Raw genomic sequence first — 16,663 nt, forward strand, 5'->3', positions numbered from 1 at the left:
AGTGACTGTATTGATGGTAACTCATTTCTGCTCCCTTTCATTTCATCGGTTATATTTCATTTTAGTATGCTTAACTGGATTGTGGGTGATAATGGATTTGTAAATAATGGGTAATCAGTTTGATCACAAACCATTGTACAAAGTATTATTGAATGCTATCTGTATTGTTCAGGAATACAGCGCTTTGTCTGGATTAGCCATTTCAATCTCGAAAGGCTGTTACAGATGACAAAAAAAGAAGCAGCATTGCATTTGAAAATAATTATTATTTTCCAGCATTCAGTGATGCAAGGCAGTGCATGAATAATGAACTTACCTTCCAGGTGTGTGACAGATGGTGAGTGGCAGTACTTGGTAATGTGGTGGATGCTTCTATCCTCTGGACCACAAGCAAAGTAGTGCCACATACATTCATTCTCATTGGTGTTATAGTAGTCACAGAATATTGCTAGAGTTGTAAAACAAGAATTAATTAAAATTAATGCTGATGTGTGTTTATTTTCTATCAAGCATTGATGGGATCTATCATCCAAATATATATTTTTAAATAAGATCCAAAGTGTAATATTTAAGTCTTGATTTCTTTAGTATGCCTAAACCATGGTGCTCCTCATTATGAAAAGACTTCTAAGTTGAAAGACACAAGCATTAATACTACCACTACGGGGCACATTTACTAAAACTCAATTACTTGTCATTTTTTTTTATTCATTTTATAATTCAACTAAACTCATTTCCTCAAATGTCTGACATTTACTAGAAAAAATCTGATATAAAAAGACTGTGCGGGAAACAGCAACAGGCCTTTTCAAATTGTAGCCCCAAAAAACTCAACTTTTTTGAATTGTTGCACCAAAACCACAACTTTTTGTAATTGTCGCACAACAAGCCAGCATCAAAAATCCAAAACCTCTAAAGTTTTGAGATAAATATGGATCACCCAGGAAAAGGACTTCTGCCATTGATTTCTTTTGTTTTCATGATCTTGACAAGTTTTATCTGGCAAAGTGTCAAATTCGGATTTTCAATTGTTTTGACGCATAGTAAATAGTCATAAACAAATATGTCCTGTTTCACTTCATTGAAAAATGTGGGAAACTTAGAAAAATGTGCGAAACAATGAAAAATTTGTAAAATGATGCGTAGTCAACAAAAAAATCTGATGGTTAGTAAATGGTCCACTAATACTATTAATACTATTACTACTATTGAAAAAATAATAGATTTTATGGATAAACATTAAACATTTGTTTTTAGAAAGCTACATTTTTCAAGGTAATATATATTTCTCACATTTATTATTAAAAGGCTTATATACTCACGACATATTTCTGGTGTTCTCCAGTGAATACAGACATCTGCTTTAGCGCAGAGTTGAGCGTAGGCAGCCACAGCAGTGCAGAAGCACTCACAGTCCCCACCAGTGTCACAGGAGCACACATCATTTACACAAGCATCATAGAAGGGTTTTGGATCCACCTATCGGAGAACAACAAATCAGTGCATGATATTATTGGCCCACCAATATACTGCTAGGCTAAAACTCCCAACATGCTCCAGCAAATTATTAAGGGTTAAAATATGATGGGTGCTGTAGTTTAGCAACCATACAGATTCATTCTTAAAGCTACACTGTGCAAAAAAGGTTTGCATTTCTTTTCAACAGCCACATTGATACAAGAAGCTCATCTAGTGTGACATACTTCTACTTCTACTACATACTTCCACTGCAAAAAACAAGTAGCTGGTGTTAAGACAATTCTTAATTTATTCCAAGAATTATTTAGGAGCCCCATGAATGATGCAAGGTGATTTGGTTTGTAAAGCCATGAAAATTACTTTGAGGTTATTCAATTAGTACATTATTTCCCCACTTGCAGAACATTTAAGTTAAATGCACCTCAATAAGAGAAACACATTCTTAAAGGAGCAAGAAAGATAAAATTACTGGGGGGGTTGCCAAATTTTAATAGTAGTAATATCTTACCAGAAATATTAACATTAGAAATAAACATTTTCATCAGCCCAGGGTAGCTGCTAGCGATCAATCCTCTTTCTTTCTTCTTCAAGTCTTGGGGCACACGCATGCGCAGCAGAGTGAAAGAAGATGGCTTTTTGTTAAAGTTTGCATTTTCCCTCTACTGAGCATGCACAAATGGTGCAAAGTAAGAAGAAAGAAGAGGATCGCTTGCTGGCAGCTACCCTGGGCTGATGCAATTGTCTCCTAACAGGAGCACCACTCCAAAATAAAAGATAAGTTATTACAACCACTGGGGGGGCTCATATTTTGGCACCCCCTAGTGATTGTGCCTTTCCTTCTCCTTTAAAATACAATACCCACCATTTTGGAGATTTACTTCACAGCAAAAGGACTTTCTAATGTTAATATTTCTGAACATTTTTATTGCTTACATTGTTATTATATTGTATATAATTATTATATACATTGTGTTATAAAACTATATGAAAACAGGGTACAATGATGATGATCAATATTTGCATGTGTCATCTGCCTGAACTTAGAAAATAGTTGAAATGTAAAATAGATCTGAATAATTGACCTAATACAGTAACCAAATAGCAATGGGCATAACAATTTAGGGTCTTTTAATATATATTTTTTACATTTTTATGAAGGCTATGAAATACAGTATCCTGTAGTGATAAATTCAGATAAAAGAGAACTGGTCGGATGAGTGGTGGAATATGCTGAACAATACTAAGTCAGATTTGTAAATTCACCTATGCTTATATAAAATGGATTATCATACGGAAAATATACAGTGCAAGTAAAATGTACCTGTTAAATCCGATGCTAATACAACTCCTGCTAAGTAAACAAATGATGACTAAACATATCACTGAATACACTAAAAAAGAGTGTACCTTGCTATGGCAGCTTCGAAATACATCATTGGTGATAATGTCACACTTCTTTTCAGCCCAAGATCTGCGGTGGGGTGCTGCCAGGCATGGCTGGGGAATACTATTTGCATCAGGACACTCATTACTACGCTTCCAACTGTTTCCAAATGGTATTACATTGCTGGCTTGTATCAGTTGGCTGGTCAGGAAGTCATTGTTGGAATTATCATCATAATTTCCACACAGGCCACAAACTTTGCCCTAAAAAAAAATTATCAACAAAAAAAAACTATTATATAAACAAATGAGTTATTATAATAATTTTGGAGCAAGCACCCAATCTGATTAACATTGCTCATCTTATGATTCGTATAAACTGCAACTAAAAATAAAAATGTTTAAAATTGTTATAATCAGAAAGAAAGCTAAGAAAGGAAAAATATAGGGCAATGATATAATATTTTCTAGTGGTGATTGGAGGGGGGAATGGTGGAATTTGAATTAAAAGAAGAGTTATAAACTCAGGAGTTAGTGGGTGCTCTGTAAGTGGAGTTATAAACTCAGGAGTTAAACACTAAGGGGCACATTTACTAACCCACGAACTGGGCGAATGCGTCCGATTGCGTTTTTTTCGTAATGATCGGTATTTTTTGCGATTTTTTTCGGAAAATTGACGCGACTTTTTCGTTACCAATGCGATTTTTGCGAAAAAACGCAAGTTTTTCGTAGCTATTCCGAAAGTTGCGATTTTTTCGTAGCGTTAAAACTTGCGCAAAAAATTGCGATTTTTTTTCGTAGTGTTAAAACTTGCGCGAAACGTCGCGCCTTTTAAGTTTTAACGCTACGAAAAAATCGCAACTTTCGGAATGGCTACGAAAAACTCGCGTTTTTTCACGCAAATCGTATTGGTAACGAAAAACTCGCGATAATTTCCGAAAAGTCGTAAAGGCGCCGAAAAAATCGCAAAAAATACGAAAAAGTCGCAAAATGTTCGTTTTCAAATCGGATTTTTCCAATTCGGACTCGGATTCGACCCATAGTAAATGTGCCCCTAAGGGAGTTCAAAACAAGGTAAAACAAGGTATTTACTACAAGCCCTTTCACCTTTTTTTGTTTAACTGTTCTTGTAACTGGGAGAATGAGTGGTAGCAACATTGAAGGTCTGACACAGTGCACAGCCTGCCACATGTATGCAGTTGTGGAACAACAGTTCCAAAGTGCATACCTCTGTTGTGGATGTGAGCGAATTGCCACTTTAGAGGCTCGCGTTAGAGCTCTAGAGGAACACGTTGCAACACTGCGTTCGATTAACAATCTTGAAAGAAGTCTCTTGCTAACTGAACAAGAACTAGCAGGGTCAGATAGTATGGGGGGAGGGGAGCAGCAAAAGGATGATAGGGCAGTAAGCTGGGTGACAGTTAGAAAATCTAGTGTGGGGAAAAGGAAAAGGGAGGCTGCTCCAGGGTTTGCGCATCCCAACAGATTTGCCAGATTGTGTGAAGAAGATGGGAGTGTGAACTCTGGACTGGCGGTTCTTGATGAGGCTGATCTCTCTAACAGCCGGGAGACCAGTTTCTCTAGTAGTGGTGGGGAGGAGAGCAGAGCTAGGACTAAACAGATGGTGGTTATAGGGGATTCGATCATTAGGAAAGTGGACAGGGTAATCTGTCAAGCGGATCGCTTCAATCGGACAGTTTGCTGTCTTCCTGGTGCCAGGGTTCGGCATGTGGTTGATCGGGTTGACACATTATTGGGAGGGGCTGGGCATGATCCGGCTGTCTTGGTACATATTGGTACTAACGACAAAATGAACGGTAGGTGGGGGACCTTAAAGAGTGAGTTCAGGGATCTAGGCTCTAAGATTAAGCAAAGGTCCTCCAATGTCATTTTTTCGGAAATTTTGCCGGTGCCACGTGCAAGTTTAGGGAGACAGCGGGAGCTTAGGGAGCTAAATGCATGGCTAAAGTCTTGGTGTAGGAAGGAAGGGTTTGGGTTCCTAGAGCACTGGGCTGACTTTTCCTTGGGGTACAATCTATACAGCCGTGACAGATTGCACCTCAATGGAAGGGGGTCTGCTGTGCTAGGGGAGAGAATGGTTAAGAGGTTGGAGGAGTGTTTAAACTAGACAAGGGGGGGGGTTGGGTGAGCTAGAGTTCTATGGGAATATTAGTGTAGACGGGGCAGGGGGACTAGCAAAGGGTTGTGGGGGAGGAGTGAGGGGGGCATATAGTTTATCAGATAAGGAGCTTCCGTTACAAGGAAAACAGTCTCATATTTGCCTTAGCTCTAACTCTCCATTAGCTGATGTAAACATCAGAGGGAGAAGTAGAAATCTCCGCTGCATGCTGGCTAATGCGCGAAGCTTGTCGGGTAAATTAGGGGAGCTGCAAGCTATTGCATATATTGAAAATTATGATTTAATAGTTATCACTGAGACCTGGTGGGATGATAAATGTGACTGGGCTGTGAATTTAAATGGTTATACACTTTTTAGGAGGGACAGAGAGATTAAAAAGGGTGGAGGGGTTTGTCTTTATGTAAAGTCAGATTTAAAGCCGTGTAATAAAGACATTACCAATGAAAATGTCGAATCTCTTTGGGTAGAAATTTCAGTAGGGCTGAAGGTCACAAAGAAAATGGTCATTGGTGTATGCTATAAACCACCCCGTATAGATGAGGGGGATGAGGCCCAGCTATTGTTGCAAATGGAGGAGGCTTCAAAACTGGGTCAAGTTGTTATTATGGGGGACTTTAATTATCAGAAAAAGCTAGTAGGTTTGTAAATATGCTAAATGACAACTTTTTATTTCAGGCGGTTCAAGAACCTACTAGGAATGACTCTATTTTGGACCTGGTGATATCTAATAATAATGAACTCATCTCTAACATTTGTGTGGGTGAGCATCTGGGGAACAGTGATCACAACATGGATCACAACATGGTCTCCTTTGAGATAATGCTGCAGAGACAGCTCTATAAGGGAGTAACTAAAGCGCTCAATTTTAGACGTGCAGACTTTGCCAGTATAAGGGCATCTCTGCATTGTGTCAACTGGGAAAGGCTTTTCATGGGGTTAGACACAGAAGGAAAATGGAACATCTTTAAAACATTGCTTTGCAGGTATACGCAACAGTATATCCCCCTTGTAAGCAAGGAGAGGCATCGCAAAGCAAAACCTTTATGGCTGAATAAAGGTGTTAGTGTTGAGGTTGGTAAGAAAAGACGTGCTTTTAGGGCATTCAAGTTAGCTGGGACAGCGGAAACTTTCATCAGGTACAAGGAAGCAAATAAAGCATGCAAAAAAGCTATCAGGCAAGCTAAAATAGTAATGGAAAGGGATATTGCAGCTAGGAGTAAAAAGAATCCAAAATTATTTTTTAATTATGTGAATTGTAAAAAAATGAAGCAAGAAGGGGTGGGAACCTTATTATCATGGGGGGGTAAGTTGGTTGATGAGAACGGGGAAAAAGCTGAAATTTTCATCTGTCTATACATCTGAGGAGCCAGCTAATGAAGGCTTCCCTTTTAATATGCCCAGTTCTAGTAATTTAGCTACGGACGCATGGGTCACTCGGGAGGAAATTCAAAAGAGACTTGAACATGTAAAGGTAAACAAAGGTCCAGGGCCGGATGGGATTCATCCCAGGGTATTAAATGAGCTGAGCGCTGTGATTGCCAAACCTCTTCACTTAATTTTTTAGGATTCATTGAGGTCTGGCATGGTGCCGAGAGACTGGCGGATTGCTAATGTGGTGCCGTTATTTAAAAAGGGATCCCGTTCTCAGCCTGAAAACTATAGGCCTGTTAGTCTGACATCAGTAGTAGGAAAAATTTTGGAAGGGGTAATAAGGGATAGGGTACTTGAATACATTGCAGTTCACAATACTATAAGTTTGTGCCAGCATGGTTTTATGCATAACAGATCTTGCCAGACTAATTTAGTCGCCTTTTATGAGGAGGTGAGTAGGAACCTCGATGCTGGAATGGCAGTTGATGTCATCTACTTGGACTTTGCTAAAGCGTTTGATACAGTACCTCACAGAAGGTTAATGATCAAATTAAGGAATATTGGCCTAGAACATAATATTTGTAATTGGATAGAGAACTGGCTGAAGGATAGAGTACAAAGAGTGGTGGTAAATGGAACATTTTCTAATTGGACCAGTGTGGTTAGTGGAGTACCGCAGGGGTCAGTCCTTGGTCCTTTGCTTTTTAACTTGTTTATTAATGACCTGGAGGGGGGCATAGAGAGCACTGTTTCTATTTTTGCTGATGACACTAAATTGTGCAAAACTATAAGTTCCATGCAGGATGCTGCCGCTTTGCAGAGCGATTTGACAAAATTGGAAAACTGGGCAGCAAACTGGAAAATGAGGTTCAATGTTGATAAGTGCAAAGTTATGCATTTTGGTAGGAATAATATAAACGCGAACTATCTACTGAATGGTAGTGTGTTGGGGGTATCCTTAATGGAGAAGGATCTAGGGGTTTTTGTTGATAGCAAATTGTCTAATTCCAGGCAGTGTCATTCTGTGGCTACTAAAGCAAATAAAGTGCTGTCTTGTATAAAAAAGGGCATTGACTCAAGGGATGAGAACATAATTTTGCCCCTTTATAGGTCCCTGGTAAGGCCTCACCTTGAGTATGCAGTGCAGTTTTGGGCTCCAGTCCTTAAGAGGGATATTAATGAGCTGGAGAGAGTGCATAGACGTGCAACTAAACTGGTAAAGGGGATGGAAAATTTAAACTATGAGGTGAGACTGTCGAGGTTGAGGTTGTTTTCTCTGGAAAAGAGGCGCTTGCGAGGGGACATGATTACTCTGTACAAGTACATTAGAGGGGATTATAGGCAGATGGGGGATGTTCTTTTTCCCATAAAAACAATCAACGCACCAGAGGTCACCCCTTTAGATTAGAGGAACGGAGCTTCCATTTGAAGCAGCGTAGGTGGTTTTTCACGGTGAGGGCAGTGAGGTTGTGGAATGCCCTTCCTAGTGATGTGGTAATGGCAGATTCTGTTAATGCCTTTAAGAGGGGCCTAGATGAGTTCTTGAACAATCAGAATATCCAAGGCTATTGTGATACTAATATCTACAGTAAGTACTAGTGGTTGTATTTATAGTTTATGTATGTGAGTGTATAGATTGGTAGGTGTGGGTTAGGTGTGCTGGGTTTACTTGGATGGGTTGAACTTGATGGACACTGGTCTTTTTTCAATCCTATGTAACTATGTAACTATGTAAAGTTGTCAGATCTTTCCTAAATGAGATTTGTTCCAGCAGCACTCAGATATGACCATCTTTGGAATTTTTGGCATATTGTGTATGCCATTTTGGAACTGTTTGGGTCCTGTGCCTTATGACACATTAAGAGCAGTGGAGAGTGCGCAATGTTGACCTGAAGTAGCCAAATAATAAGAGAAGGTATTCAAGAAGTCAGCATATAGAGAGTCAAAGGAAGAAGAGAATTGTGACATATCTAGATTTTGCAGTTTATTCAATGTACGTGTTTAAGTAGGTGTGCAGGGAGCTAGTGAGTTTTCAAATGTCAACAGATTATGATCAGAGAGGGGCAATGGGGAAATAGCAAAGTTGGAAATTATGTTGAATCTGGATCAAGGGGATTACCATTGGAATGAGAGGGGAATCTAAGCGCAGAGAAAAGCCAAAGGAGGTTGTTATAGGGCAAGGTGTTTAGAAAATGCTGGGTCTTTAAGATTGATAGTTGCTATGTTTGAGTCACCAAGCATAATTGATGGTATCAAAGGAAATGCAAACACCAAGCAGTTAAGTTGTCAAAAAATGTTAGGTTGGTTGAGGAGGTTGTTATATGGCAACAATGAAAAGCAATACAGTAATACAGCAATACTTCAAAGGCAAATGAAATGGTGGAACAGGTGGGAAAACTTTAAATGTGGAGCAGGAAAAAAAGGAAGAATCTTGCGCAGGCTGCCTACATTGCCTATCTGTCTCCAACTCTGGGAGTGTGACATCAGTTGGCCATACAGGTAAAAATTACGATCTTCATACCTTCCACTGACATTCAGGGCTGAATCGTCAGATATGGAGGTAGAAACAAAAGGAATCCTATCTGATGATACAGCCTAAACACAGCTTTTACTCAGAAGCCGTTGTCTTTTGTCCCGCCCAATTAAAGAGATGACCAATATCCAAGGCTTTTGCGAATCAGCCTGTTCAATCCACCATAGATGCACCGAATATTATATGGCCAGCTTTACATGGAAGCTAGAAAAGCTGTCAAATAGAGTGCTATAGGAACTCCATGGGTGGAGAGTTTAGGTAAGGGCAACTTTACATTTTTATACCACTGTAAATTGCAAAAGAAGTGTTTTAAGAAAGGTGATGAAGTGCAATGAGAGTGCAAAGAGGAGGAGAATAGATTGTATTCAAGTATGGAAGCAAAAAAAAATGCTAGCTTATTTAAGCTAATTTAAAACAAAACTATGCACTTTTTTTGCAGAAAAAAGTTGCATGCTGGTGAGAATCACGCTGTTTCATTCATTTTCAGTGAGGCTAAAAGTTTACAGTTTAATTTTTTGTAATGAACTATTATTATTATTAATCAGTAGTAAATAATACACCTTATTTTACCTTGTAAGAAGAAGGCAATCTGATTAATAAGGAGGTTTTCTTATCCCAGATGAGGGAAATATCACTGCTTGTACGAATTGCTAAGTAAAGACCCACTTCACGGATTCTATACTTCACATCAGTTTCAGATTCTCCAAACTTTTTCTCCATGTGACTGTTAGTCAACTTCAGTTCTGTATTCTGAATAGTGAAACAAATCAGTGATTTTATGTTAAATGTAGGACATCTCAAATAAGAACTCAAAAAGTAACGTGAAACAGTTAATTGTATAGTCTTACTAACCCACCTTATGTTATGTGGCTCAGTTGCCCATTACATTTTTTAGCTGTTATTGAGATCCTGGGGGTTGTATTTCAATCAAATTTTGATGTCTATGTGTACATTAATGCAGTAAACTTGTAGGTTTCTAATAAAAGATCTTTTGTTTAACTCTTTTACTGCCAAGCACGTATGGCATACGTGCTGGCAGTAAAAGGGCTTAAACGCCAACGACGTGTCTCATACGTCGTTGGCGTTTAAGCGCTGCCCTCTGCAGCGGCGGCATGTGCCGCCGCTGCAGAGGGCTTCTAACAATGACAGCCCCCCTGGGCAATGTGCCAGGGGGGCTGTCATCAGGGTCCTGCGAGCCGATCGCTCGCAGGACCCTCCAGGAAGCAGCAGATGCGATCGCATCGCATCTGCTGCTTCCTGCTTCCTCCCTCTCCCCCAGCGCCGGCCCAAATGACGAAGGAGGCGATCGGTCTTCAGGAACAGGTAAGGACTTTTTTTTTTATTGCATTTACACACTTTTACACACTTATACACACATTTACATACATTTATACACACTTACATACATTTACACACACTTACAGCACACATTTTAGCATTTTTTTATTTTTTATTTTTTATTTTTTATTTTTTCATTTTTCACACTTTTATACACTTATTTACACTCATATACACACTTACACACTATCACACAACTTTTACACATGTACACACATGTATACACAAACACTTTGGTTTTTTTTTGTTTTGCTTTTTTTTTTTTTTTTTTCATTTTACCACTTTGTTTTTATTTTCTTTTACCTAAAAACTGTTTATTTTGACAGCGTAACTATTGGATCAGATATTCTGGCCACTAATTACACTGTCATGTAACTTATTTTGTTGTTTCACTGATTTGCACAATTTTTGTGGTTTTATCACATTTTATCCCTATATAAGTATTCCTGATCTGTTTTTAGCGTAGCTTTGCCAGGTGTAACTTTGGTGTACAAAAATAACTTTACCTATTTTGAATTCATCAGAATGTGTACTTTCCAAAAATATATGGTTTTGTGGGGGTCACTGTATAGTTAGGGGGGGTTACTGCACATAATACACTGACAGGGGGCTCTGTGTGCAAAAGCTGAGCTGGCAGGCGAGAAATCCTTATGCGCTATTTTCATTTTGGGTTCAGTACATACCGCAGACTTTGGTATATCTATGCATATTGGGCATCAAACTGTTCAGTAGGCCTCTGGTGTTCCTATTTGGGGTGACTTGCCTTTGTACGCAAGAAATTGTGTGAGATAAATGCGGCAAATTGCAACATTTTTAGGCGATTTTCTGAAATCTCATAAAAACCGATAATTTTGGAAAGCTTTGCGGCTTGGTACTTTGGTGTAGAAAGGACTCTTTACCCTTGTTGGATTTGTCAGAATGTGTACTTTCCAAAAATATATGGTTTTGTGGGGGTCTCTGTATAGTTAGGGGAAGTTTTGGCACATAATACACTGACAGGGGGCTCTGTGTGCAAAAGCTGAGCTGGCAGGCGAGAAATCCTTATGCGCTATTTTCATTTAGGGTTCAGTACATACTGCAGACTTTGGTATATCTATGCATATTGGGCATCAAACTGTTCAGTAGGCCTCTGGTGTTCCTATTTGGGGTGACTTGACTTTGTACGCAAGAAATTGTGTGAGATAAATGCGACAAATTGCAACATTTTTAGGTAATTTTCTGAAATGTCATAAAAACCAATAACTTTAGGAAAGCTCTGCAGATTGGTACTTTGGTGTAGAAAGGACTCTTTACCCTTGTTGGATTTGTCAGAATGTGTACTTTCCAAAAATATATGGTTTTGTGGGGGATCTCTATAGTTAGGGGAAGTTTTGGCACATAATACACTGACAGGGGGCTCTGTGTGCAAAAGCTGAGCTGGCAGGCGAGAAATCCTTATGCGCTATTTTCATTTAGGGTTCAGTACATACCGCAGACTTTGGTATATCTATGCATATTGGGCATCAAACTGTTCAGTAGGCCTCTGGTGTTCCTATTGGGGGTGATTTGCCTTTGTACGCAAGAAATTGTGTGAGATAAATGTGACAAATTGCAACATTTTTAGGCAATTTTCTGAAATGTCATAAAAACCAATAACTTTAGGAAAGCTCTGCAGATTGGTACTTTGGTGTAGAAAGGACTCTTTACCCTTGTTGGATTTGTCAGAATGTGTACTTTCCAAAAATATATGGTTTTGTGGGGGATCTGTATAGTTAGGGGAAGTTTTGGCACATAATACACTGACAGGGGGCTCTGTGTGCAAAAGCTGAGCTGGCAGGCGAGAAATCCTTATGCGCTATTTTCATTTAGGGTTCAGTACATACCGCAGACTTTGGTATATCTATGCATATTGGGCATCAAACTGTTCAGTAGGCCTCTGGTGTTCCTATTTGGGGTGACTTGACTTTGTACGCAAGAAATTGTGTGAGATAAATGCGGCAAATTGCAACATTTTTAGGCGATTTTCTGAAATGTCATAAAAACTGATAACTTTAGGAAAGCTTTGCGGCTTGGTACTTTGGTGTAGAAAGGACTCTTTACCTTTGTTGGATTTGTCAGAATGTGTACTTTCCAAAAATATATGGTTTTGTGGGGGTCTCTGTATAGTTAGGGGAAGTTTTGGCACATAATACACTGACAGGGGGCTCTGTGTGCAAAAGCTGAGCTGGCAGGCGAGAAATCCTTATGCGCTATTTTCATTTAGGGTTCAGTACATACCGCAGACTTTGGTATATCTATGCATATTGGGCGTCAAACTGTTCAGTAGGCCTCTGGTGTTCCTATTTGGGGTGACTTGCCTTTGTACGCAAGAAATTGTGTGAGATAAATGCGGCAAATTGCAACATTTTTAGGCGATTTTCTGAAATGTCATAAAAACCAATAACTTTAGGAAAGCTCTGCAGATTGGTACTTTGGTGTAGAAAGGACTCTTTACCCTTGTTGGATTTGTCAGAATGTGTACTTTCCAAAAATATATGGTTTTGTGGGGGTCACTGTATGGTTAGGGGAAGTTTTGGCACATAATACACTGACAGGGGGCTCTGTGTGCAAAAGCTGAGCTGGCAGGCGAGAAATCCTTATGCGCTATTTTCATTTAGGGTTCAGTACATACCGCAGACTTTGGTATATCTATGCATATTGGGCATCAAACTGTTCAGTAGACCTCTGGGGTTCCTTTTTGGGGTGATTTGTCTTTATCTGATCTTTATCAAGAAATTGTGAGAGATAAATGCGGCAAATTGCAACATTTTTATGCGATTTTCGAAAATGTCATATAAATCTGCAAACTTAGGAAAGCTTTACAGCTTGGTACTTTGTAGCAATAAGAAATATTTACCCATTATAGATTCGGGGGGATGTGTATTTTCCAAAAATATATGGCTTTCTGGGGTGAATGTACTTTTTTTGTAGCATTATCCCACATAAAGGATGTAAATGTGTTGATTTTGCAGGAGCTGAAATGATAGATCATATGGGGGTATGTTCCCATTGGGGCCCCTACATGCCACATACTTAGGTAAACCTATACATATTGGGCATCAAACTGTTCAGTGGACCCCTGGCGTTCAAATTTAGGGTGTTTTATCTTGGTACCTAACACTATGTGGGAGATAAGATGCTGCAAAGTGGAAGCTTTGAGGGGATTTTTGGAAATGTCATCAAAATTGCTAACTTTAGAAAAGCTGTGCGGCTTGGTACTTTGGAGTAGAAAGACATGGGTACCCATTTTAGATTCGGGGGAATGTGTACTTTCCAAAAATATATGACTTTCTGGGGTGAGCGTACTTTTTTGTAGCTTTATTCCACATATAATGATGTAAATGTGTTGATTTTGCATGAGCTGAAATGACAGAAATGACAGTATATATGGGGGTATGTTCACATTGGGGCCCCTACATGCCACATACTTAGGTAAACCTATACATATTGGGCATCAAACTGTTCAGTGGACCCCTGGCGTTCAAATTCAGGGTGTTTTATCTTGGTACCTAATGCTATGTGGGAGATAAGATGCTTCAAAATGGAAGCTTTGAGGGGATTTTTGGAAATGTCATCAAAATTGCTAACTTTAGAAAAGCTGTGCGGCTTGGTACTTTGGAGTAGAAAGACATGGGTACCCATTTTAGATTCGGGGGAATGTGTACTTTCCAAAAATATATGGCTTTCTGGGGTGAGCGTACTTTTTTGTAGCTTTATCTCACATATAATGATGTAAATGTGTTGATTTTGCAGGAGCTGAAATGACAGAAATGACAGAAATGACAGTATATATGGGGGTATGTTCACATTCGGGCCCCTACATGCCACATACTTGGGTAAACCTATACATATTGGGCATCAAACTGTTCAGTGGACCCCTGGTGTTCAAATTCAGGGTGTTTTATCTTGGTACCTAATGCTATGTGGGAGATAAGATGCTGCAAAGTGGAAGCTTTGAGGGGATTTTTGGAAATGTCATCAAAATTGCTAACTTTAGAAAAGCTGTGCGGCTTGGTACTTTGGAGTAGAAAGACATGGGTACCCATTTTAGATTCGGGGGAATGTGTACTTTCCAAAAATATATGACTTTCTGGGGTGAGCGTACTTTTTTGTAGCTTTATCCCACATATAATGATGTAAATGTGTTGATTTTGCAGGAGCTGAAATGACAGAAATGACAGTATATATGGGGGTATGTTCACATTGGGGCCCCTACATGCCACATACTTAGGTAAACCTATACATATTGGGCATAAAACTGTTCAGTGGACCCCTGGCGTTCAAATTCAGGGTGTTTTATCTTGGTACCTAATGCTGTGTGGGAGATAAGATGCTTCAAAATGGAAGCTTTGAGGGGATTTTTGGAAATGTCATCAAAATTGCTAACTTTAGAAAAGCTGTGCGGCTTGGTACTTTGGAGTAGAAAGACATGGGTACCCATTTTAGATTCGGGGGAATGTGTACTTTCCAAAAATATATGGCTTTCTGGGGTGAGCATACTTTTTTGTAGCTTTATCTCACATATAATGATGTAAATGTGTTGATTTTGCAGGAGCTGAAATGACAGAAATGACAGTATATATGGGGGTATGTTCACATTCGGGCCCCTACATGCCACATACTTGGGTAAACCTATACATATTGGGCATCAAACTGTTCAGTGGACCCCTGGTGTTCAAATTCAGGGTGTTTTATCTTGGTACCTAATGCTATGTGGGAGATAAGATGCTTCAAAGTGGAAGCTTTGAGGGGATTTTTGGAAATGTCATCAAAATTGCTAACTTTAGAAAAGCTGTGCGGCTTGGTACTTTGGAGTAGAAAGACATGGGTACCCATTTTAGATTCGGGGGAATGTGTACTTTCCAAAAATATATGACTTTCTGGGGTGAGCGTACTTTTTTGTAGCTTTATCCCACATATAATGATGTAAATGTGTTGATTTTGCAGGAGCTGAAATGACAGAAATGACAGTTCATATGGGGGTATGTTCACATTGGGGCCCCTACATGCCACATACTTAGGTAAACCTATACATATTGGGCATCAAACTGTTCAGTGGACCCCTGGCGTTCAAATTCAGGGTGTTTTATCTTGGTACCTAATGCTATGTGGGAGATAAGATGCTTCAAAGTGGAAGCTTTGAGGGGATTTTTGGAAATGTCATCAAAATTGCTAACTTTAGAAAAGCTGTGCGGCTTGGTACTTTGGAGTAGAAAGACATAGGTACCCATTTTAGATTCGGGGGAATGTGTACTTTCCAAAAATATATGACTTTCTGGGGTGAGCATACTTTTTACTAGCTTTATCCCACATATAATGATGTAAATGTGTTGATTTTGCAGAAGCTGAAATGACAGAAATGACAGTATATATGGGGGTATGTTCACATTCGGGCCCCTACATGCCACATACTTGGGTAAACCTATACATATTGGGCATCAAACTGTTCAGTGGACCCCTGGTGTTCAAATTCAGGGTGTTTTATCTTGGTACCTAATGCTATGTGGGAGATAAGATGCTTCAAAATGGAAGCTTTGAGGGGATTTTTGGAAATGTCATCAAAATTGCTAACTTTAGAAAAGCTGTGCGGCTTGGTACTTTGGAGTAGAAAGACATGGGTACCCATTTTAGATTCGGGGGAATGTGTACTTTCCAAAAATATATGACTTTCTGGGGTGAGCGTACTTTTTTGTAGCTTTATCCCACATATAATAATGTAAATGTGTTGATTTTGCAGGAGCTGAAATGACAGAAATGACATTTCATATGGGGGTATGTTCACATTGGGGCCCCTACATGCCACATACTTAGGTAAACCTATACATATTGGGCATCAAACTGTTCAGTGGACCCCTGGCGTTCAAATTCAGGGTGTTTTATCTTGGTACCTAATGCTATGTGGGAGATAAGATGCTTCAAAGTGGAAGCTTTGAGGGGATTTTTGGAAATGTCATCAAAATTGCTAACTTTAGAAAAGCTGTGCGGCTTGGTACTTTGGAGTAGAAAGACATGGGTACCCATTTTAGATTCGGGGGAATGTGTACTTTCCAAAAATATATGACTTTCTGGGGTGAGCGTACTTTTTACTAGCTTCATCCCACATATAATGATGTAAATGTGTTGATTTTGCAGAAGCTGAAATGACAGAAATGACAGTTCATATGGGGGTATGTTCACATTGGGGCCCCTACATGCCACATACTTAGGTAAACCTATACATATTGGGCATCAAACTGTTCAGTGGACCCCAGGCATTCATATTTAGGGTGTTTTATTTGGTTACTTTATGACCTGTAGGAGATAAGATACTATAGACTAGAAGCTTTGAAGCGATTTTTAAAAAAAATCACAAATTTTGATAAAAACCAATAACTTTAGGAAAGCATTGCGACTTGATAGTT

The 16,663-nt window shown here is 39.3% G+C and overlaps 1 protein-coding gene across 1 annotated transcript in view; it reads right to left on the reverse strand.

Moving 5' to 3' along the window:
* The window catches only part of LOC100485356 (mucin-2), a 110,148-nt gene that overhangs the window by 70,578 nt on the left and 22,907 nt on the right, over positions 1-16,663 (reverse strand). Inside the window, exons 22-25 of the mRNA XM_031900760.1 lie at positions 9,477-9,656; positions 2,887-3,126; positions 1,323-1,479; positions 317-448 (exon numbers count right to left, since the gene is read on the reverse strand). Coding sequence (XP_031756620.1) covers positions 317-448; positions 1,323-1,479; positions 2,887-3,126; positions 9,477-9,656 — 709 coding nt within the window. The remainder of the gene's footprint in view (positions 1-316; positions 449-1,322; positions 1,480-2,886; positions 3,127-9,476; positions 9,657-16,663) is intronic.

The sequence above is a fragment of the Xenopus tropicalis genome, chromosome 4, assembly GCF_000004195.4.
Source record: "Xenopus tropicalis strain Nigerian chromosome 4, UCB_Xtro_10.0, whole genome shotgun sequence".
In the NCBI taxonomy this organism is placed as follows: Eukaryota; Metazoa; Chordata; class Amphibia; order Anura; family Pipidae; genus Xenopus; species Xenopus tropicalis.